The sequence below is a fragment of the Silene latifolia genome, chromosome 3 (genome assembly GCF_048544455.1).
Source record: "Silene latifolia isolate original U9 population chromosome 3, ASM4854445v1, whole genome shotgun sequence".
Lineage (NCBI taxonomy): Eukaryota > Viridiplantae > Streptophyta > Magnoliopsida > Caryophyllales > Caryophyllaceae > Silene > Silene latifolia.
The window spans coordinates 124,621,424-124,646,055 of NC_133528.1; the positions used below are offsets into that span (position 1 = coordinate 124,621,424).

Below are 24,632 nucleotides of genomic sequence, written 5' to 3' on the forward strand. Positions count from 1 at the left end.
AGTCACTTTTATGAGTTTCAAATTTGATCATGGTAATTTAGGCTTGGGAAAATCGGGCATGTTGCAAATTATCCCTAACTTATACTCCTTCTCATTTAAATCAAAAATAACACTTATTTTATCACACTTGTTGAGACAAGTTTTGCAATGTGAATATCTTTAGTTACATGTTATTAAAAATTATAAAAATTTAATTTTTTATAGAATTCATGACGATAAATTAAACAAGACATGACTATATTTTATCGTATACATTAAGAATAATATCAAAGATTCCAACAACCATTAATAGTGCCAAAAAGCAAGTGTTACCTTTGCTTTGGATAGGAGGGAATATATTATGTGTAATTCAATCCTCTAAATTTTACTTATAACAAATTATCCCCATAAGTTTTCAAAACTGTGCAATTAAGCCCAAATCAATTTTTCTACCTTTTTTTGAGTCGAGTCTCCATATTTTTCGTGATTGCAGCTTGGCTAGAAGGGTTTGGGAAGGCCTAGGGATTGAGGAGGACGAAGTGGAGGAAAGTGGAGGTGTGAGGGATTGGGTGGAAACACGGTGGAGAGAGATGGGGGCCCGAGAGCAAGCTATGTTGATGGTAGGGTGTTGGGCGTTGTGGGAGCACCGGAATAAAGTCGTCTTTGATGCTCGAGAGTCGGACCATAAGAGTGTGGTTAGAAGAGCTGTTGATGTGATGGAAGAGATAGAGGGAGGCACTGCTTATTCGAAGAGGGAAGGAGGGTGTCGGGCAGAGGAGTCGGGGGAACGTACGATGAGATGGTGTGCACCGGAAGACGGGTTTGTGAAAATAAACGTTGATGCAGGAGTGAAGGAAGGGGAGGAGGTGAGCTTGGGTGTAGTTTGTCGCGATGGGCAAGGGGTAGTTCAGTAGGGTATATCGTCGGTTTTGTCGCAGGTATGGGACCCAACAATGGCGGAAGCAATGGCGATTCTTGAAGGGTCACATAAGCGATTCAAAGAGGACACACAAGGGTGATTGTGGAAAGCGACTGTCTATCGGTTATTGAAGCGTTAAAGAAGAAGTCGAGCGGTCGAAGTGCTTTGTCTTTAGTTTTTGATGATATTTTGTTGCTTTGTAATTCTTTCGATTCGATTGTGTGGTCGTACACTAGTAGGCGTAATAACAATGTGGCACATGCGCTAGCTCACGTGTCACCTAGAGTAGTTGGTAGAGTCGTGTGGTCAGATGGTTTACCATCGGTCGCAAGTTCCTTTGTTATCGTTGATTCATTATTAATGAAGTAAGCCTTCGAGCTCTCCTTATCAAAAAAAAAAACCCCTTTATTTTATAGTATAAAAATCATTTTAAATATATCTACTAAAAATTAAATACAATATTTACATATTCAACAAAAAATGTGAACCAAATTTAAGATAAAAAAATGGGCATGTAACTTTTCATTGTAACTTGACTAAAAAATAAAAATTCTCATATTATGAATATTTTTTTCACCAAAATATAAAAAAAAAAAAAAAAAAAAATTGAACATGTTTTCTAATAATTAGGAATTTTAGGTAATATTTGATCGATAATTTTGACTTTTAATAATAGTAAAGATATTTAATTTAGTAAATTTCATTATTAAAAATAAGATATATGGTGAATTGCACATTAAGAGAAACTTATGGGGCCTATTTGCTACATTTATAAGTTAAAGGGTTTAATTGCACATAGTATCAAACTTATGGGGGTGATTTGCTATATTTCCCTTGGGAAAATACACACGATGCGAGTTTTGCCATTTTACATGAAATATCCAAATTTTTGATTCAGAAATTTTTAAGTGGTCATAACTCATGTTATGAGATCGAAATGTGACGATTTTTTTTTTCAAATTGATCGTCTTTTCGAGAACTACGATTTGGAAAAAAAAAATTGTTGTATTTAGATCCCGTGGTTAGGAGTTTTTGTATGTCAGTTTTTTTGACCGAACAAACTTTGAGTAATCATATCTGATGGGGCATATTCTGCACCCGCTGACCGAGTCAACATATTGAGCAAGGTCAACGATATCCACAAGCAAGTCAACGACTTAGACAGCCCTTTTTAAGCCGACGACTGTCGGCTTTGTCTCTTGGGTCCCGGTGGGGCAACTAGCCGGCCGGGGGGCACACATCCGCGAACTCATATCCAAGACCCCTCGGCGGCGAGTCAACAGGGCCCGCCGGCCTGCCATGAGTCCCTCGGTCGAGGGTAGATCAGTCTTTCCACCTGCTAGCCACTTGGCCACTACGTGACAAAAGGTGAAAGTCTATAAATACTCCTCAACTCTCATTGAGGAGAGGATCCACAATTTAACCTAAGAATCACTATTCATCTGGTAATATCTTTCTTATCTCTCTACAAAATATACTTCACCAAGTAACAACAACTTATCTCTTTAAGTTTGCTGACTTGAGCGTCGGAGTGAGTTCGCTCGGTGCAAAGCCGAGCCCTCAGTTTGTTCATTGTTTCAGGAGACCGAAAGGAGGATTCAATCAAAGACGTCATTCTACAAGCACGGGTGGTAACAAATAATCGCCCGGAATTACACCAGGAACAATTGGCGCCGCCGTGGGGGGAAAGACACTAGAAGCTAGTCACATTCATTCCCAAACAAAAAAAAAAAAAACACAAAACAAAAACCCACCCAAAAAGCTAAGAAGATGTCGAAACAACAAGAAGTATTCGTGACCGACGAAACCAGGTCGCCAAGATGATACCGTTCACAATTCAGGGTTGCGTGACCCTCCACGGCCGGGTAATTCAACCGGAGTACGGGATGCCAATAATACCAGATACGCCACGCCGTCGCCGACCAGGTCACCATCATGGGACATGTGGTTGATGCAAAGCAAAGTCAAGCTACTCCTGGACCTAATTGGTAGTACGCCGACTCACACTGTCACACCGACAAGAGCGGCGGAACCCGTCCAGGAGACCAGGGCCCAAAATGTGACTCCGAGAAACTTGAACGGAGCACTAGGGGAAGCTGACCCTGTCAAGACGCCTGGGAGCCAGAGTGCTAGTGGTAGACTGAGTCCTTCCCGCACTCGCGGGAAGACGGCGTCGCCGCAGCACCAATGAGGCATGCCCCAGAGGAGTGAAAGAAGTCCGACTCACCAGAGTCGGAGAAGAAGTCCGACTCACCAGAGTCGGGGAAGAAGCCCGACTCACCAGAGTCGGAGAAGAAGCCCTTCCCGCCACGGGGAGAGGAGCCGGACTAGGGATGCGAGGAGTCGATCGCCGCGTGTCGTTCGACACGTGGTGAGACAGCCCCTCAGCGCCTACGTCCTAGAGACCCCGGTGCCGACTAAGCTGAAGTTGCCACCCATAGCATACAAAGGAGAAGGCGACCCAACCGACCACGCCGAGGCTTTCGAGTCTTACATGTCGGTATGGGAGCAACCCGATGAGGTTTGGTGCCGAGTCTTCCCAACGACACTGCATGGGATGGCACAAAGTTGGTACAAGGGGCTACCCGATGGGTCGGTATACTGTTACGCCGACCTAAGGGACATATTTTTAGCCCAATATTCTTGCAATAAGAGGAGGGTCGTCGAGACATCGGACTTCCTGACTATCAGGCAGGAGGGAGGCGAGTCTCTCCGAAGTTATGTGAAGAGGTTCGACGCCAAGGTTCGCAGATTCGTGAGTCGAAGCAATGACCGGCGGCCTTCGATCGATGAAAGGCCTCCCGAGAGGAGACTTAAAAAATGAGCTCATCAAGTGCGGCGGCTGAACCTAGACTCGCCGGGAAGATGGCCGATCAAGCCATTAAGGTGGAGGACTACCACAAAACCTGGGTAGGCCCCAGCGAGGCCGGGCACTCAGAGAGTAAGAGCCGCCGGGAGGACAACCCGGATGAAAGACGCCGTGACAATAATAGATCACGGTCTGACAGGTCCACCAGGAAACAGAACTCGGTGGGCGCCGGGGGGAGTTCGGAAACGTACTACCAGAAGCGGTACAATGATCACACCCCCTTGGTCGTGTCTGCCGCCGAGGTCTTCGCCCTGAGCAAGAACGAGGGTCAGAAGTGGGAAAGGCCTCCCAGGCCGAGGAGTGACGGTGACACGAGCCAGTACTGTGAGTACCATGGCCACACCGGCCACTTAACTGACAACTGTCGGCATCTGAAGAATGCCATCGAAGAGCTGATCCGGAAGGGGAGTCTCGGCAAATATGTCGCCAAAGGCCAAAAGACTGATGCCGGCGGCTCGAATAAGAAATCCGTCTTTGAACGGATAGGAGTAATCCATGTTGTCATCGGGGGCAACGAGAACGGTGGGTCCGCTCATGGGCACAAACGGCACCTGAACGAGCTGTATCAGGCCATCAACTTTGTGCCCAAAACAGCGATCCCCGCTTCCAACATCCCCGACATGACTATTGGAAAGAAGGACTACGAGGGAGTCATCGCCCCTCACAGCGACCCACTTGTAGTCCACTTGGACATATCCAACCACCTGGTCAAGAGGTGCACGATTGACACAGCGCCTACACAAACATCATGTTCGGGGAGTGCTTTCTCAACCTCGGTGCGAAAGTCGAGGACTTGAGCCCCGCACCAATCCACTGTACTGACTTTTTCGGGGGCTGGTACTGGTACCCCCGGGGTCAATCGGACCGCCAGTGATGTTCGGCGAGGGGAATGCGGCTAAGAATATCCTAGCCGAGTTCGTGGTCATCGACGGCTCGTCCGCCTACAACGTTCTCATAGGCCGAGTCACTCGAGCGAGGCCGATGCGTAATGTCCATCCGGCCCCGACGACACGATGTATGTCTCGGACCGGGGAAGCGCATAAGCTCGTCTCCAAGGACGAGAAGGACGAGGTGGTCAACGTCCAGATATATGCCAGAGGATGCAACATGTAATCCCTCAAAGTGGCAAAGAAGTCAGAGAAGGGGAAGAGCCCATCCTTACAACAGGAGGGCGACCTCATGGATTCAACTGTCGGCATGGTCGAGGGAGCCAAGACTGAAGAGGTGGTAATTGACCCAGGGCGCACCGTGACTATCGGTGTTGATGGGGCATATTCTGCACCCGCTGACCGAGTCAACATATTGAGCAAGGTCAACGATATCCACAAGCAAGTCAACGACTTAGACAGCCTAACCGACGCAGCCTGTCGGCCTGTCTCTTGGGTCCCCTACGGGGCAACTAGCCAGCCGGGGCACACATCCGCGAACTCATATCCAAGACCCCTCGGCGGCGAGTCAACAGGGCCCGCCGGCCTGCCATGAGTCCCTCGGCCGAGGGTAGATCAGTCTTTCCACCTGCTAGCCACTTGGCCACTACGTGACAAAAGGTGAAAGTTTATAAATACTCCTCAACTCTCATTGAGAAAAGAATCCACAATTTAACCTAAGAATCACTATTCATCTGGTAATATCTTCCTTATCTCTCTACAAAATATACTTCACCAAGTAACAACAACTTATCTCTTTAAGTTTGCTGACTTGAGCGTCGGAGTGAGTTCGCTCGGTGCAAAGCCGAGCCCTCAGTTTGTTCATTGTTTCAGGAGACCGAAAGGAGGATTCAATCAAAGACGTCATTCTACAAGCACGGGTGGTAACAAATAACTGCTCTGGAATTACACCCGGAACAATATCTCTTGGTCACGAGTTGCAAACTCAAAAAAAAAAAAAATTCAAATCGTAGTTCTAAAAGGACGATTTATTTGAAAAACAAAATTGTCACATTTCGATCTCGTAAGCACGAGTTGTGACCTTTTAAAGTTTTTCGGTCAAAACATTGGGGTATTTCGTGCAAAATGACAAACCTCAAGGGAATCGTGTGCATTTTCCGTAAGTTTAAGCAAATTTTAGGCTCAGTAATTATTGCATAAGACAGTTTTATACTGTGGAACGGTTCTATTATGTAAAAAGATAATCCATTTATTTGCAATAAATGAATAAGCTTTTTATAAAAAGTGAACCATCTCACGGTGTGAGACTGTCTCATGCTGTAAATTGTGTTTTGGCCTTGTTTGGGTAGTTACAAAACTAGTATTAAGAAGCGTTTGGTTTGATAAATATAAGGAAATGAGATCAGAAAAGGAATGTAATCAAATATAGTGGAAAAAAAAGTTCGGTATTATTATGTGTTTCGTTTGCATGACAAACCTTATCATAAACTTTTGTCAAATCTAACAAAAATACCAATAATCTATATCAAACTTGCCCGGGCACATTGTCAACGACCTGTATCATATCAACCAACGCAATGTAAACTCTCATCGGAATTTTCAAAATTCCCTCCCTCTTTTCTTAAAGACAAATCTGGTGTTTTAAGGTGGATGTGAGTATTAAGGGGCAGGAGTCGGATTTTAACAGGATTTGGAGGAAGCTGACATGATGAATTGGTAAGGATGATAGGAGTCGTCGTCAATAAGGAGGGACAGCACCGACACCGACGGTGGTGTCGGAGGTGTATTGGTGGTGGTTGGTGTCGAGTGTTGACAGTTAAAGTGGTGGATAATGGTGGTGAATTAAGATATTAGGATAAGGAGTTTGAAACCCCTTGATGTAGGGAAAATGGATTCAACAAATGTAATAAACAGATTTGATCCTCTTTCCCAAAGATTCCAAACCAAACAATCTCTTGTCAAATAATCTTGTAGATGTTAATTAGTTTAGTAGGTAAAGTCATGAGATGTGATACTCCTGAATTGGATTCGAACCACGTCAGCATCCAAAATGCCCTTGTGGTTCCTTTTATACAAAAAAAATGTTTCATCATTGATTCATGAGCATTTTTTTTCTTTTCTTAATTATTGAATTATTGATTTATTTGCTTTTAGTAATTCATTAAAATAGGTCAAAGGTTTTAAACCGTCACTTTAGAATTTTTAGGGTGTTAGAGGAGTTTCGGGCATGGGAAGGGATTTTTTAAGGAAGGAAGATTCTCATAAGCATGGGAAAGAGGGGCTTGAAGGGTTTGTGTAACACCCCCTTCTTACCCGGCCAAGGTAATTGAGAGAGTTACCTTCTCGGTTTCCCGAGGCAGTGAATCGGAGATACAATACAAAAACATTTATTATAAATAACAGGTTTAGTGATTACAAACCATTAACTAATGAATAAAATACAACTCATGGTTACTATACTCATCTAACTAACTATACTCGTCTTGTGACTCATCAAGATCGTCCCGTCTCCCGCGTACTATCCAAACCATCTGTACCTAACCTCCTCCCCATATGACCAAAGGATATCATATGGATCGACACAAGCCACCCCAAAAGAGACAGGTGACAAATACACAGACACAAAAAACGTCAGTTTCAATAAACAAATAAAGTGCGACACGACTCAAGTGTGTGAATATGCAACATGACTACTAATATGAATAAACCACTATCAACAACCACCACCACGGTATCGGGACACGCCGAAACATACCGACAACCACACTAGTACCGGGACACGCCCAGACATACCGATAACCACATTGGTACCGGGACACGCCCAAACATACCGATAATCACAAACAGATATCGGGACACGCCCAGACGTATCGGGTTCGGAAGCCAACCGGATCCCCTGCCAGACATCGTGTCTTTCACACACGTCCCTCCAAACTCAAGCCATTAATGTGCACATCCCTCTTGGAGTAGGAAGCTCCAAGAGGTGACTCAAGCGTAAGACGGTCTCCCAACCGTCTTACGTCTTCTCAACAACAAGAGTCACCACCAACAATTATCAACCATCACAAATATCGTTAAATGCATTACAATATGCCAATATACTCTTCTCATAATGATTATGCATAACTCGTGCCAATTAATTACCTTTTTTCTCAAACATCATGAATACCAATTAACCACATGGTACAATATAATCCCAACAACATAAAAGACTCACAAAAATCCTCAACATTTCCATATGGTACAAATCTGAATCTTAATATGCAAATGATGGAAAAGACATGAAATATGCACACACATTATTGAAACCGAGTAGGATTAACCTACCTTTTAGCATACTCCGTAAGCTAATCCAAGACAACATGAATCCATCTCATAAAACTGTCTCACCCTACAATAATCATATAATAACTATCATAATACATCCTAATCTATTATACAATACAAAACCCCTTATTATTACCCATTAATTACCCATTTAACATATACAAATTACTAATTAACTACCCATAACAAAACCCCCAATTTCTAAGGTTCATCCTAAATAAAAAGGGTATATCTATACTTACAAATCAAGAGGAAGGAAGGAGGAAGGCGAACAATCCACTAAACCAAGCTTGAATCCCCTAATATGGTGTTTGTGAAGGTTTTAGAGAGAAGGGAGAAAGTTTAAAGTGATAAGGAAGAGATAGAAATGAAATAGAAGAAAAAGGGTTTGCGGGTTTAAAACTCGTCTGAACAGCGTGCACTTGACCGAGTACCGAATCCACTCGGTCGAGTGCCAAACACTCGGTCGAGTGACACTCCACTCGGTCGAGTACAACGCAGTTCTCAGCAATGACCAGTTTTCGTAAACACAGTCATATCACACTCGTTTCTTGGTCATTTTGGGCGTGTGACCTACCGTTGGAATCGTAAGAGAACAAGCTATCACCTCCAATTGGAATCACATCAATAGCATGTCTATATCTCAAGTTATGACAGTTTTAAGACAACCCTTCTATAAGCGGACATTATAACGTAGAACTCCACCAAGTCTAGTATTGATTATACTCGGTCCACTCGTTCTACTCGGTCGAGTGAAAACTTTAGAAACTACGAGGTATTACAGTTTGAAGGCTAGAAGGTTTGATTGGGTTGTCGATAAGGACATAATACCACTAAGGAGGTTTGTCATGATCATGGTGTACGAGAGAGTATAATATAAGAAGACTAAGACTTACATAACACACAACGAGACTTATATTAAAAGGCGAAATTACACAATGAATTTCGGGATATATAAATGACTTGGCCTCTTTCTAACAAGAACCAAGCTTCCATATTTATAATAATAAAGGAAATATTACAAGCATATTTCTTATTTCCTAGATATTAGATATACCAACCATCACATCACACAATATTAGGTTATCGCCAGTGATGAGGAGGGTGTCCTAAGTGGGAGGTGGTCCATTGGTGGAAGGGGATGGTGGCTTAAGGATGGTGGATGATTTTTGTCATTCTCTTTGAAGTTTGAACAAAACATTTAAGTAAACTCAGAGTTATACATATCATATTCCATAATATTCCTTTTAAATTCATTTTATTTACGTATGCGTGAACCAAACACCTCCTCGAATAGTATTATGGAGTCCTTAGGCGTATACAGTTTCAAAACTATTTTCTCGATTGAAGGTTGACAATTAAGATCAGTAAATAGTTTCTCGAAATATATCACCAAAATTGAAAACTACGTATATAAAAAAAACCTTAATTGAATGTACAAACCTCACTAGACAATACTATTACATTACTCAAGACGAGATGTAAATCACAAGATCGCCCTTACCAATCTACATCCATGACAAACTTGATCCTATTATATTTGTATGTTTCTATTTTTAGGGTGTAAATGAAGCCATAACGGTAAGTTTGGTGCAGGATGACAGTGGCGATTATGGAGGGGGTGTAGGGCATGCATCCGCACCTCCTTTGTTAAAAAATAAGTATAATTTTGTGTAATTAGGAGACATATTAATTATGTCGGTCTAGTGATTGTGTGTGGTTTTTCTTTATTCAAGGTCGTGGGTTCAATACTTCTAGTGAATGTTTTTTTTTACCATTTGTGTTATGTATATTTTTCCCAATCACACAAGAAATTATATATTATGTTAGAATCAGATTTTTCATTATATAAACATATATCCACAACTTCCGTAATTTCGTTAATTTTTCGCATCCCCGTCCACTGAATTCTAGAATCGCCTCTGCAGGACAGGTTGCGAACCCAAGTTATAAATACCACCACTTCTCATTGATTAATATGGAATAATACATAACATTATAGCAAATTATAGTATTTCAGAATTCAGATTCTTAAAGCAGCACACTGTCTAGTGTATTAACTAGATTATCAATAAATCACCAGTCGAGGCTGCATATTGAGCATTGCAACGAGTGAGATGCATCAAACAAATAACGTTGGATAATGCGTCAAAAATTTCGGCATATAAAAATACATGGGGTGGCCTAAGAACCTAACATTGACACATTGAAAAAAATAAAAACAAATTTCTGATAATAATTCATAATCAAATCCAAAAATGCGGGTACAACCGTTTTCTCATCTAGGAATGTACAGCTAAAATCTGCTTACAAATCTTAGCATTTAGCCATAATTCACTATATCAGTAATCTGGCAATCACACATTACATATTTTCCTGCTAGAGCTTCAATAGTTTAAGGCAAGAGGACCTAGTTTGACCCACATTCTTAGAAAATGACCAAGAAACATTAATTAGAACCATTCTTTAATGTATTAAGAAAGATGTATTAGCTTATTACAGTACTTTTGATGATTGGCAAAAACAAAAGTATGATAGCAAATGACGTTAGCATAATAACATAGTTGCAAAACAAAGAAAAGGAATTTGGTTTTTTTTTTTTTTTTTTTTTTTTTTTTTTTTTTTTTTTTTGGCAGCAGTAAAGAAAGAGTTTTACATTATAGTGGTACGGTTCAGTAAACCATACCTATAAACTACAACATAAAACACCATAGATCTACTAATAACATAAACTAAAGGTTGGTAACAATTGCATCGGTAAACAACGTCGTGTTGATGGCGTACGACGGAAGTCGGAACACGCTCTTCAAACTCACAATCCACCCCATTCTCTAATGGATGAGCAACGCTAGCCAAAAGAAAACACCCATCTTTGCTTGTCTTGATTGATGTAGCTTCAGAGAAATACCTGCAACAAGACCCCAAAAAGGGTCTCGGAGATTCATCTCCTTAGCTGTGAAAGTCTTCCTCAGAAAACCAACGAGCTTCCACAAACTCATTTTTACTCGTCTTAATCAAAACAGCTGCAGAAAAATACCTACAACAAGACCCAAGAATGCGTCTCGGAGATTCATCTCCTTGGCTGTGATACACCTTATCTGGACACCAACAAGCCCCTAAACCCAACGAGAGAAAACAAAGTGCACTTACGCCCCAAGGACGTAGAAAGAAAAGACGGAAAGCAGACCACAAAAATCTGACTCCAGAGGAGAGAAAACTCCTACACTTTGTAACACAAACCCCGTTGACCAGGACCCCATAGCCAGGTAAATCGATTAAATAGGTGGGAACAAAAGGAGGAAACCACTTGAAATTCCCCCTAATCAAAACCTTCTCTCGCCGACCAGAGAGTTATGCTCAACACGGACCCAATGCAAAGTACCGGTCGTCCTAATTAACCCGTGGATAAGAGGACAGGACACCCCAAACCACCAGGAATTTATTAAATAATAAAGCAGAAAATACACAAACCACAAATTAGACATGAGTTAAAGATGGAATCCACCGCATCCGACCCGCACCAACGACACAGCCAACACACGACTCCACTTCACCATACCCCACACATCTTAATCGAAAAAATCCCCAACCACAACCTCAGACACAAAAACAATTGACGGAATCGACGGAGCACCACCGACCTTGACCGATGAAACGGAACAGGCCGAAACCAAGACCCAACAACAACAACACCCGACACCAAACAATACTCCCCAGGACCATCGGCCTGCATGCAACTAGATCAACCTTAAAAGACACATAAACAGACAACAACCGGACTCAGACATGGACCAAAACAGGAGGACGGGAAAGGGAACACAAGACTGACCCAAAACCGCGACCACAAAAACACTAGCAAACAGAGCTAAGCTCATACACGCCAACCGACAAAACACAAGGAAGATTTCTACCGGGGGTGGGGGGAGGGGCGGGGGAAGGGGAGACACCCCTGGGTTGCATGCGAAGCTTTCAATGACAGGACAGAGCATTGAAAGAGCGGAAAAGACAGGAAAACAAACCAGGCCACCGAAACGATCATCGGCCGGTCAAACCAAGCTCCGAACGCCGTCAATAGTCGAGGTCAATCGGAGGACAGAGGAGCGATGTGATGAATCGCCGGAGATAGGCCTTTGGATGACCTCATCTCCGGCGATTGGGAAGGGGAGACGGGAATGGCAGTGCGTGGGCGGAGGATGCGGCGGAGCAGATTAGGGGACTTTGGGGTTTTTTTTTTTTGGGAAAGTTGAATTTGGTAAATCAACATTTATATACACTGTAACAAATATATCATTTTTAAGTATATAGTAATTAGTAAATATGTTATTTAGGAGAATATTAGTAGCATATACAGTATTAAATAACAACATTCAGATTAATATTTTGTCCAAATATGTCATTTACTAAACACTTCAAATTAGTAAGCAGTTGGGACCAATCTGCTGTTCAAGGCTTGATTCTACTAAATTTACCCAGTATACTCTGTAGTGTTAAGCCAAAATAAGAGCTCGATGTTACAAATTCTAAAACTACAAAAATAGATCATAACACAAGGAAATTTATCGCCGTGTGCCAATGTCACATTTATTATTGCTATTGCACCGAGTATAATTAAAATACTAGTAATATCAAAACCTGATTTAATTTTTTATAAAAAAGTTTTCTTTCTATTTGAAAATGGTAAAAGAAAAAGGAAATGGAAAAAAAAAATCGAATATATTTTTTACCCGTATTTTGACCCAATCTTTACCCCAAGCTGTATGAACCGACCAGAGACCCAATCCGCCCAACCCATTTGACGAATCTATTAAAAAGGTTGTAAATGACTAGTGGTAACTGGTATGGTATAGGTATTACATCAAAAAAAATTTCAAGATTGAAAACAGAGAATAAGATCTGGACTTTGAAAATCTTGAATTCTCTTTGAAATTTTTAAGCGCCATATTTGACCAGTTGGTCAGTTGTCTCAGCTGTCTCTTGTTGAAAGAGAAGACAAGGACAGGTGGTTGGAAATAGGGGCTTTGTTTGGAAGTTCTATTTTCCAATTGTCCCACATTGGTGAGGAAAAGAGTGTTTCACATATTTATATATGACCATACTCCTTACCATATCACTAGTGGGTCATGGGAGGCTTTTGTGGAAGCTTTGCGAGGTGCTTAATCGGCTCACCAGACACACGCGCGCGTCGTGCGTGCCGGCCGGCCGGATTCGGGATTTGGGATTTGGCAAATGCCTGCGGCGGGCTGTGCCTATTTTTTTGGGCCGGAGCCGAGTTATGAATTGGGCTGTTTTTTGGTTGTTAGCTATGTTGAATAAGTCAGTCAACCTGACTGTTAGTGGGGAGAGTCTTTCTCCCACTAACTCGGATTTGAGGCACAGTTTCAGGAGTCGGTTTTGGCTCTGAATCGCTCCTCTGTTTTGCTATAAATTCGAGTCTTGACTTCTAAAAAACATACAACAATCATACTCTCTTCTCCGTTCTCTCTTCTCTTCTTCTCTCAATATTTTCGGGTAAAGAATAAAATCGTTCCAAAGCTTCTCCAGTCTTGAGTGGGCGTTTCGGAAGGCGGCAGAGTGTAATCCTTGGGGAACTACGGTCATCTCTTGATCGCCACCACGGTCGCACCGGAAATAGGCGGTGGTTCTCGTCCACGTCACTACTAATCTCGTTCGGTATTTCTAATCTCTTTTACATTATTCGCCCTACCCGAATAACAATTTGAAAACTATTTGTATTCTTTGTAACAATGTCGTCTATTTCATCCAAAACTCTTCCGATTTGACTAAATGGAAAAATTAGACGGTCATAACTATAAGCGTTGGTCACGTAAAGCTGCGATGTTTTTCGAACAAGCGGAAATTGATTATGTGTTATTTCTTGACCCGCCCGCTCTGTTAAAAGAGGCTTTGCTCATCGAGATCGTAGAGAACACCCCCCTGCTAAGTCGTAGTTAAGTCAAATGAAGAGGATATCAAAAAATTTGATAAGGACAATAAGATCGTTAGATGCCGACTCCTAAACAACATGATCGACACCTGTTTGACTTTTGTTTATGGTTCATAAGTCGTCTAAACGATATGGGAATGCTTAGAGGCTAAGTATGAGGTGATGATGCGGGGAAAAAGAAATATGTTGTGGGAAAGTGGTCGCAATTTCGGATGGTGACGGAAACCCATCATGGAACAAGTTCATATCTATGAGAACCTTTGTCTTTGATGTTGTTAATGAGGGTATGAAATTAGATGACATTTTCGTGGCTAATGTTCTGTTAGAAAAATTCCCTCCCTCCTGGTCTGACTATAGGAACCACCTTAAGCATAAGAAAAAGGACCTGTCTCTCCAAGAACTAGTAGGACACATGAGGACCGAAGAGGCAAATCGCTTTAAAGACAAACACGTTAGTCAATCTGTTAAAACTTCATTCTGCTTTGTTGATGCTAATCTGGTTGAGTCTAGTGGTCCGTCTTATCGAGAAGTTCAAGGGTAAGGGTAAGGCCAAGGTTGGTCGGGGTAAGAACCAGGGTCGGGCTAAGAAGAATGGTCCGGGAAGCATACCAAACCAGTTGCTAAGATTCGAAACCAAAGGGTCCCACCTGTTTGCTACGTCCGTGGGAAAATTGGTCACAAAGCCTACCGATTGTAATGAAAAGAAAACTGTTGAAGCTAATGTTCTTTGTGATTGATGATATCATTCTTCTTTGTGGTTGTGGAAGCTAATCGGTGGGTAATGTTGTTGAATGGGTCTTGATATCGGCGCTTCCGGACATCTCTGTCTTGACAAGGGTTTATTTCTTTGAGTTCGAGGAAGTAGTCGATGGGGAATGTGTCTACATGGGTAACTCTTCATCCGCAATGATCACAGCAAAGGCAAGATCTTTCTCAAACTCACATCGGGAAAACACTTGCTCTCACTAATGTTTTATTTGTACCCTCATTGCGTCGAAACCTCGTGTCTGGTGCCTTATTGAACAAAGCTGGTTTGAAACTTGTTTTTGAGGCTGACAAGGTTGTAATGTCGCGTAATGGGGAATTTGTGGGCAAGGGTTATCTTTCTGGGGGTCTTTTTGTATTGAACACGATTGAGTTTTTAATAATATTGCATCTATACGCTTATATCGCCGAGTCTATTGATGTTTGGCATGGTAGATTAGGTCATGTGAATGTTGACTATATTAAAAAACTTAGAACTATGAGTTTAATTCCAAGTTTGACGAGTCAAGAATTCTCTAAATGTGCTAGCTGTGTTGAGGCTAAATTCACAAAGAAACCTAGTAAACCTGTCACAACTAGGAATACGAGTCTTCTTGAGTTAATTCACACCGACCTAGCTGACTTCAAAAATGTTGCAAGTAGAGGTGGAAAGAATTATTATGTCACCTTTATAGACGACTGTTCGAGGTACACCCGAGTATTTTTGCTTAAGACTAAAGATGAAGCAGAACAATCGTTTATAAACTTTAAAATTGAAGTCGAAAATCAACTCGACAGGAAAATTAAAAGGGTAAGGTCTGATAGAGGTGGTGAGTATAAATCTACTTATCTAGCCGACTTTTGTGCTGCTAACGGTTTAATACATGAGACCAGTCCACCTTACTTACCCCAGTCTAATGGTGTAGCTGAACGTAAAAATAGAACCTTAAAAGAAATGATGAATGCTATGCTTTTAAGTTCTGGCCTATCTCACGATATGTGGGGGGAAGCAATTCTTTCTGCTTGTCACATTCTTAACCGTGTACCTCATAAGAAAATTGACAAGACACCCTACGAGATTTGGAAGGGCTATCCTCCTAACCTGAGTTACCTTAAGGTATGGGGTTGTTTGGCTAAAGTGGGTTTACCAGACTTTAGGAGACCTACCGTTGGACCAAAGACCTATGATTGTGTTTTTATAGGTTATGCTCAAAATAGTTCTGCTTATAGATTCATGTCTCTAAGTGATCGTTCTATATCTGAAGCTAGAGATGCTGTGTTTTTTGAGCATGTTTTTCCATTACAGAAGAATGTTGATTCACCTCCTAGTTTACCTGTTACATCTATTGATATCTCTTCACATGCTAGTAGTAGCACTTCTATTGATCATGTTGTTGAACCTAGAAGGACTAAGAGACATAGATGTCCAAAGAACTTTGGAGCCGATTTTGTTTCAACTTTGCTGTCTGAACATGGATACACTGTTTGTGCTAGTGATGAATTTGTTTCAGCTTTTTTAATAGAAGATGACCCAAAAACGTATAGTGAGGCAATGAAATCCATTGATGCTAATTTTTGGAAAAATGCTATTAAAAGCGAACTTGACTCTATTGTGTCAAATCAGACTTGGGAGTTGACTGATTTACCTAAAGGTAGTAAACCCATTACGAGTAAATGGATCTTTAAAAAGAAACTGAGACCTGGCGGTACAATAGAAAGGTTCAAAGCTAGACTTGTGGTTAGAGGGTTAACACAAAAGAAAGATATTGATTATTTTGATACTTATTCACCTGTGACCAAAATATCGACTATTAGAACTCTTGTCGCCTTAGCTGCTATTCATAACCTTTTTATACATCAGATGGATGTCAAAACTGCCTTTTTGAATGGAGAGCTAAGGGAAGAGATTTATATGTCGCAACCTGAAGGGTTTGTGGTAAAGGGCCAAGAGAATAAGGTGTGTAAACTGAATAAATCACTATATGGTCTGAAACAAGCACCTAAACAGTGGTATGCGAAATTTAACAACACTTTGGTAAGTAATGGCTATATGGTTAACCATTCTGATTCATGTGTCTATTCAAAAATAGTAGAATCTGATTGTGTGCTTATATGCCTTTATGTTGATGACATGCTAATACTTGGTAATAATTTGGAGGTAATAATTAAAACCAAAGAATTTTTGTCATCACAATTTGAGATGAAGGACTTAGGAGAAGCTGATGTAATCCTAGGAGTTAAGGTTATTCGAAACTCTAATGGAATTTCTTTAAGTCAATCTCACTATGTGGAAAAAGTGTTGAAAAAGTTTAACTGCTTTGATGATATGCCTGCTAGGACACCCTACGATGCTAGTATACATTTATGTAAAAACTTGGGTAAGAGTGTATCCCAAGAAGAGTATGCTAAAATCCTAGGTAGTGTGATGTTTCTTATGAACTGTACTCGACCAGATATTGCATATGCAGTTAGTAGACTGAGTCGTTATACCCATAACCCTAGCAATGAACACTGGAATGCTCTCCGTCGTTTACTAAAATACCTAAAAGGAACAGTTGACCTTTGCTTGCATTATAGTAAATTTCCTGCTGTGTTAGAAGGATATTGTGATGCAAATTGGGTTTCAGGTAACGATGAGATCTGTTCCACTAGTGGTTATGTCTTCACCATGGGTGGAGGTGCTATATCGTGGAAGTCTACTAAACAGACTTGTATTGCACGCTCTACCATGGAGTCGGAGTTCATAGCTCTTGAGTTGGCAGGACAAGAGGCTGATTGGTTGAAAAACCTATTAGCAGATGTACCAGTGTGGGGAGGTCGGCAAACACCAGTCTCCTTACATTGTGACTCACAAGCAGCTATTGGTGCTGCTAAGAATAGTGTCTATAATGCGAAGAAACGGCACATTCGAATCAGGCACGCTGCAGTTAGACAACTCCTTGATAATGGAGTAATAACTTTGGACTATGTGAAGTCCGAAAGTAATCTGGCTGATCCCTTTACTAAAGGATTGACTAGGAGACTAGTCGTTGAAACGTCGAGGGGAATGGGGCTTAAGTCCCTAAGTCAAGAGTGACTAGGCCTAAAGTTTCTATTCCTATGGCGTTATTTGATTCATAGCCTTAAAATGGTGGTGCTTTTGAGACGCACTTGATGAATCAGACACAAGGTTGGACATATGTCCTTAATGGCTCATGCTAGAAGTGCTATTGAGAAGCACTTGAGCCACCTACATAGGTGTGATGATCCTAAGACTATGAGAAGTCTTGTGAACACATCTATTAGCACCAAGGTAAACACATAGCTCTAAAAGAGCTCGTTGCACTTTGATATCGCGGGACGATCTTATTTTGAAGGTATGATATGTGTTGTGGGGGGTATCGACCGAAGCTCAGCTAGGAATTCAAATCGCAAGATATTCTCTCGCTGTAAGTAAGTTGTTTCCTCACTTCACTAAAGTGTCAATTCAAATCGAAAGATATTGATACCTAAGTATCCAATCCTTCCTTTACCCAGGAATTCTTCTTCTTTGTCTTAGGCGCCCCTAGTGGGGGATTGTTGGAAATAGGGGCTTTGTTTGGAAGTTCTATTTTCCAATTGTCCCACATTGGTGAGGAAAAGAGTGTTTCACATGTTTATATATGACGACACTCCTTACCATATCACTAGTGGGTCATGGGAGGCTTTTGTGGAAGCTTTGCGAGGTGCTTAATTCAGCTCGCACACGCGCGTGCCCGTGCCCGAGCCCGGCCCGGCCCGGATTCGGGATTTGGGATTTGGCAATCGCCGGTGGCGGGCTGTGCCTATCTTTTTGGGCCGGAGCCGAGTTATGAATTGGGCTGTTTTTTGGTTGTTAGCTATGTTGAATAAGTCAGTCAACCTGACTGTTAGTGGGGAGAGTCTTTCTCCCACTAACTCGGATTTGAGGCACAGTTTCAGGAGTCGGTTTTGGCTCCTGTAACTGCTCCTGTTTTGCTATAAATTCGAGTCTTCAGCTTCTAAAAAACATACAACAATCATACTCTCTTCTCCGTTCTCTCTTCTCTTCTTCTCTCAATATTTCTGGGTAAAGAATAAAATCGTTCCAGGCCTCTCCAGTCTTGAGTGGGCGTTTCTGGAAGGCAGCAGTAGTGTAATCCTTGGGGAACTACCGGTCATCTGCTGATCGCCACCACGGTCGTACCGGAAATAGGCAGTGGTTCTCGTCCACGTCACTACTAATCTCGTTCGGTATTTCTAATCTCTTTTACATTGTTACTGCCCTACCCGAATAACACAGGTTAACGTACCAGGAACAGCAGCCTGTTTCCAGGAGAAAAATATGTACTTTTTTTTTATTCTCAAGTAAATACAGTTTTGCCATCACAAAACAACAATGGATCTCATACCTTGCAAATAGATACTCAAAAGTCACATGTCTTGACACGGAGAGTCATTTGTCGGTCTCATTTTGTGTCTCATCTCTCGTCCCACCGCTGTATTCTTGCCATTGTTGAAGTATTAATGGCTGATGTGTCGAAAGTAGAGGGCGGGACAGGGAGTGGGACACAAAATAGATTGATAATTTGCTCTCCTTAACATTTGGGATTCATGAAAAGACAGAAACAATGATGATACAAGGCAGGGTATTCAAACCTGCACTGGATCTCATACCTTACAAATAGATCTCAAGAGTTAGATTATGGGGGGTGCCTGTGAAGGAATTCGGTAATGGAATTTCTCTTCATGGGTTCTCGAACAATGGATGAAGATTGTGGGAAACTGCTACCAGGGATAGAATGGGGTTGGGTAGAGTGTTCTGGCTAAAAAGTCGACAGATTAATTCTATTGGCAACCGCTCCATCTAGCCCAATCAACAAACTGCATACCACCATAGACGTTGTTGGCAAATCGCACTCCAACAGTGAAAGCCAATGCAACCGGTGGAACGTTCTTTGCCAATGGCGATCCCTCCACTAGTCGTTCCAGTCCATTTATTACTTGATACCGGGTATTCGATGATACAGCCAGGAAAACACCTGTACAAAAAAAAACGTAACTATTATGTATAGTTAAATCATCTAATCAGTAGCTTATCAACAAATGTTACTGGTATTTGATTACTGATCACAATTTATTTAACAAGCTTGTTTCTGGAACGGGCTGGCTCTCGGCGGCTAGAGCTAACCTGGAAAAACTGACCTGACCCGAGACCTGAATTACCCAAACTGGACAACCCAATCGGACCCATACCCAGCCCAAACTTTGTTGGACTGATATTGACCAGATTCAAAATGACCCGCCACAAAACGACCGGATCCAAAAATGAACAGGTCCAAATGACTAATCAGAAATTTCAGCAGACTTGCCTACCTAATAATAACAAAACCCTAGCTAAGCACGGCTCGTAATGGTCCAATTCACAGACATTTATCCAAAAATGACTACTCTAACTCAAGTGACTCTGATTGTGTTTTACTTTCTTTTTGTGACGGAAACTTCAGACAAACGTAAAGAGTCGGTTGAGTTAGAAGTAGTATAATATAATAGCTTCCCAATGAAAAGTGGATATTATATATGACCATAGTGGCGTAGCCAACCTCAACGACCCGTTTGTTATGTGTAACTAAACCACAGTCAAAGTGCAAAATGACAAGTTGCAGCATAAAACAAGATCAGCGTTAGATTGAATGTGTTATGTGTCTAAAGGAACACGAGGCAGAAGCAGAAGTAGATTCAAACCAAACACGGGAGTTCACAGATCAGATTAAACATCTCCTTATTGCGCAGCAAAAAAGAAAAGAAGAAAAGAAGCTGGCACGATGATATCGAAAATAATATTATAGGCTTAGCAGATACATACCCCAGAGTGCCGCACTTTTTAAGAGTGGTGGGACTGGTATATCCTCATCTGACTTCCTTATGCTCCTACAGACACGGGGAAAAAAACCTGTTCAGTCTGTGCATTACCAATAGAACACAGCATTTTTCAGGTACTCATGTAATAAAGAACATGAATAATTCTTGTTAAACTGTCACAGGTTCCTGGTTGATATACCAATTAGAAGGTTACACTGGAATTTAGTTGCTAACTATCATGTTCCAAACCATGGGCCTCTCAGTCAGCAGATGTGCGCCATCAGTAGCCTAAGAAACCAAATTGGTCACAGTTCCTTATAAAATTGATGTGTCTGACACTTTGAGTTCACCCTGCATGATCGAATTATGGCCACATCCAGTGCATCTACTAATCATACACGGAGAACAATACTCCCTATGTCGCTACGAATAGTTTACATATTCCATTTTACTTCAGCCCCGCCAATAGTATATCCTTGTTAGAAATGTCTTGTGTGGTCGGGAGTGGGTCTTGGACTTCCTACCCACTTATATGCTAATATAAAAAATGCTGATCCAAAAGCAAACGTTAGCAGGGCAGCAGGAGTAATATTTCCTTCATATTGACCGAGTATTCATCTTACGCCGTGGATGAAGTATTTATTCTATATGTTGCCCTGATTTGCATTGATTAAGATAACCATCAAGACAAAGACGCACACTTCTCCTGATGCATTCAATTAGTTCCCTGGTACACCATTGCCAACTAGGCCAAGCACATACAAGACCCAGTGAACCAACAGCCAATAGGACAGTCATGTTAGCCTATTGATAAGACTGAACACAGTTAAAATATATATTCTTGAGCAACATTGGAATTCAGAGTTCAATCCAGAGAGTAGCTTGATCTCTCTTCATCGTAACTGGTCTCTATTCTTCATGCTAGGTAACACAATAAAGAATACGGAGTACTTTTTTACCGTCATCAATTACCTCTATAAGATAAAAATCCACAATCCCTCGCATAAATGAGTAAATCAGCTAATTGTAATATAATGTAAGAACTAAATGTCGTAGAGGACTTAGTTAGAAACTTGCCGTTTAGCTGTCATGATCAAATTTGCAATGCCTTGGCCAACAATTCCACATCCAAATCCAACTCCTCCTTGCAGTACAGCCTGTATGAATAATGTACTGAGATATCAATTTCTATTGCATATGCTCACAAGGTTATTTTTATGTATCTCAGATAAAATGTTGTTTTGTAGAGAGACATAATTGCGAACTTGTGATATAACATTTTGAATCCAACAAGTGAAAAGCGAGCTGCACCACAATGACATCTGCAGTCCCAGATCAGGAGAACACACGGACTACTTCACGAACATATAGAGAAGTCCTCAATAGATTGAGAGTCTAAGAAGCAGATTTGAGAACATGAAAATTCGCATGAGATATAGGATGTACAAGGGAGGAGAAAAAGAATCCAAGAAGTGGAGAAGATTGGCCAACGCCAAAAAACAGGCAGATGTAATTTCTTTTTTGAATAACAATCAAGGAACAGAGGGGGCGCCTATGTACTAAATGCGACACAAAAGGGGGGACACCCGTATACAAAAAGAATTTCATCATCAGTTTAACTTGTGAAAACATGCAAAATCTATTAGATTTCATACCCAACTTTGCAACAGTTACGCCTAAGTGTATGAAGTCCGGAGTATTAAAAAGTAGTCTATAGTAAGCATTCGAAATACCGTGTAAAGAAACGAAGCTATCCGCTGCTGTACTGAAAACCTACAGCCTGGCCTTTCAGCTTCAAAGACACTGCAAAGACAACACAGTGTAAAGAATTGGTTTTTGGCTTTTCACAAGTACCTATAATTGCAGCAAGCTGATACCCAGCTGATATTTCCAGAACCAGTACGGTTCAATCAAACTTTTCCTAGTAAATGCTAGATTTAAGTTTTAACCGGAGTAGAATTGAAATCATAGGACGCCGTACAATTATAATATCCAACATTGCTGAACCTGTGAAAAAACCCATTTACCTGCTGGGTAGATCACGACATGCACGGTTGAAACCACCAAGAAAACCAGCAGATACTGAACGTTGTCCAATTCGAGCATACGGTGCCAACATGCCCACTAAGGCCACATTAACAACTATACCAACAAGAAGATCAGCAAGGTAAAGTTCAAATTCTGCCCAAAAATCTTTTCCCCTTTTCTGAACTTCAGCAAATGTTGCACAACATGAATCGATCACTATCTGCATAATTTTCAAGTAACATAACATAAGAAAGTCAGGCAAATACTACCATATCCTTGGTAAAAAAAATGAATTAGTATCATCTTCATTCTTGATAAAACTCAAGATTACCAATTCACACAGCCAATACATAATCACAACGAACCTCAGTCCCAACTTTAAACAAGAAGGCAGGATCAGCCAGCATTCGATTCCGAAGCCATCCAAAATGTCTCATCAAAAACCCTAGTGGCCACACTGATCCCTACAATCAAGTTCTCAAAACTCAATCAGCAAACAGCATCATGCACAAAAGAAAACCGGATAAAAACTAGTACTACAGCTGAGAATATTTACAACAATATCTTTAAATATAAACGCCAAAATCCACATCTAATAACCATAAAAGTAACATGGGTCGAGGCATTTTTATCATGAATGAGTATATATCAACAACATATTTTAGGTTAGACAACTCTACAACGCAATGAAGTTATCAGGCTAACATTTTAGTTCAAAGTCCCGCCCAAAACTTTAAAACCCCGCCGACATCCAACTTTAGACCTTCTTACACAAGCTATTCCTATTGGTATATTAGAAAATCACAAATTCTCAAACGACATGGCCGTCTCACACAAAGTCCATGGAGTATGATCCATATATATTCTATATAAGTCACCTTACTGGAAAAATGTAAATGTGTCACATTTTTAATACGTGAAACCATCTCTAACGAATATAATTCACAAAATAAATGCATTCGTAGTAGTATTACTACTTTACTAGTATATTCTGTTCCCCCGTTCCCTTTCCCTTCCCTTCCCTCCTTTTCCCTCTTCTCAACGTTTACAATCCAAATATGCCTTAGCGACCACGACCCATCACCAACTTAAACTCTGGCTTAGTGGCTTGGCCGCCGAGTATATTGCATGAACAACATTTCTCCAAACAACAACAAACTACTAATAACTGCGTCATTTATTGCATTACTGATTCGCCTTCAAAAATGTTTACTCTATGTTTAGCCCCCACTAACTTAATCCCAGCCCGGCCGCTTATCTTAATACATCATAATGCCTCTTAATTCATCAACAATACTCATTTCAGCAAACAAATCCCAAATAACAACTACTCCCTCAGACTCCGTCTCCATCATTAGTTTACCTTTAATATTCCCTGTGAGCGGTATTTCAATCAAATGTAAACAAACGACTCGAAGAGAGGGAAATGAGCAAAAGTACCTGCAACTCCAAGTAGCGCATCAGCAAAACCTCACGAATTCCAGTAGTTTTAGCAGCTTGAAGAATATCATCAGGAAGAGACGCCCCAACCTTATCACTCTCTCTCAACACATCCTCCAACTTCAACAACGCTCCAAACTCCATTCCTTCTTCATCCTCACCATTTCCGCCGCCGCCATAACCACCGCCATTTCCATCCCCGCCGCCATCTCCGCCATTGTCACCTGGCGGAGAGTTGCCGCCAATGTCGGCTGACGGCGGATCAACCTCCTCTAAAACCCTAGTTCCGTCCGGAACAACCGAATTGACGACAACGAAGTTAGACTTGTTTCTCGAACGAGTCGAATGTGTGATTCTAAGAGTGGTGTTGATGCGAGGAGAGGAAGCGGAAAGCTTGCATTGTAAGATGAAAGATGGAATGGCGGGGGTTTTGGTGGAAACGGTATCGTTCAGGGGGGAGGGGAGGTTGAGGTTGAGGTTGAGATTGAAGGAAGAAACTGCCATGGCGGATGATGGAGGTTGTAGAAGTAGTAAAAATGGCGGATGATGAAGAAATGCGAGGAGAGAGAAGAGTGGCGGCGGAGGGAAGCTATTCAGTGAACTCAAGTAGTGAACATACTGAACAAGTCAAGTAGGCATAATGAAATCTGAAATGTC

The 24,632-nt window shown here is 41.4% G+C and overlaps 1 protein-coding gene across 1 annotated transcript; it reads right to left on the reverse strand.

Moving 5' to 3' along the window:
* Window positions 1-19,031: 19,031 nt before the first annotated feature.
* LOC141647969 (protein RETICULATA-RELATED 1, chloroplastic-like) lies at window positions 19,032-24,632 on the reverse strand. Its single transcript, XM_074456362.1, has 7 exons — window positions 23,976-24,632; window positions 22,901-22,999; window positions 22,535-22,755; window positions 22,241-22,310; window positions 21,585-21,664; window positions 20,512-20,576; window positions 19,032-19,687 (listed from the first exon to the last, which is right to left on the reverse strand). Exons 1-7 carry the CDS (start codon window positions 24,477-24,479, stop codon window positions 19,494-19,496), a joined length of 1,233 nt encoding a protein of 410 aa, XP_074312463.1. The 5' UTR covers window positions 24,480-24,632; the 3' UTR covers window positions 19,032-19,493.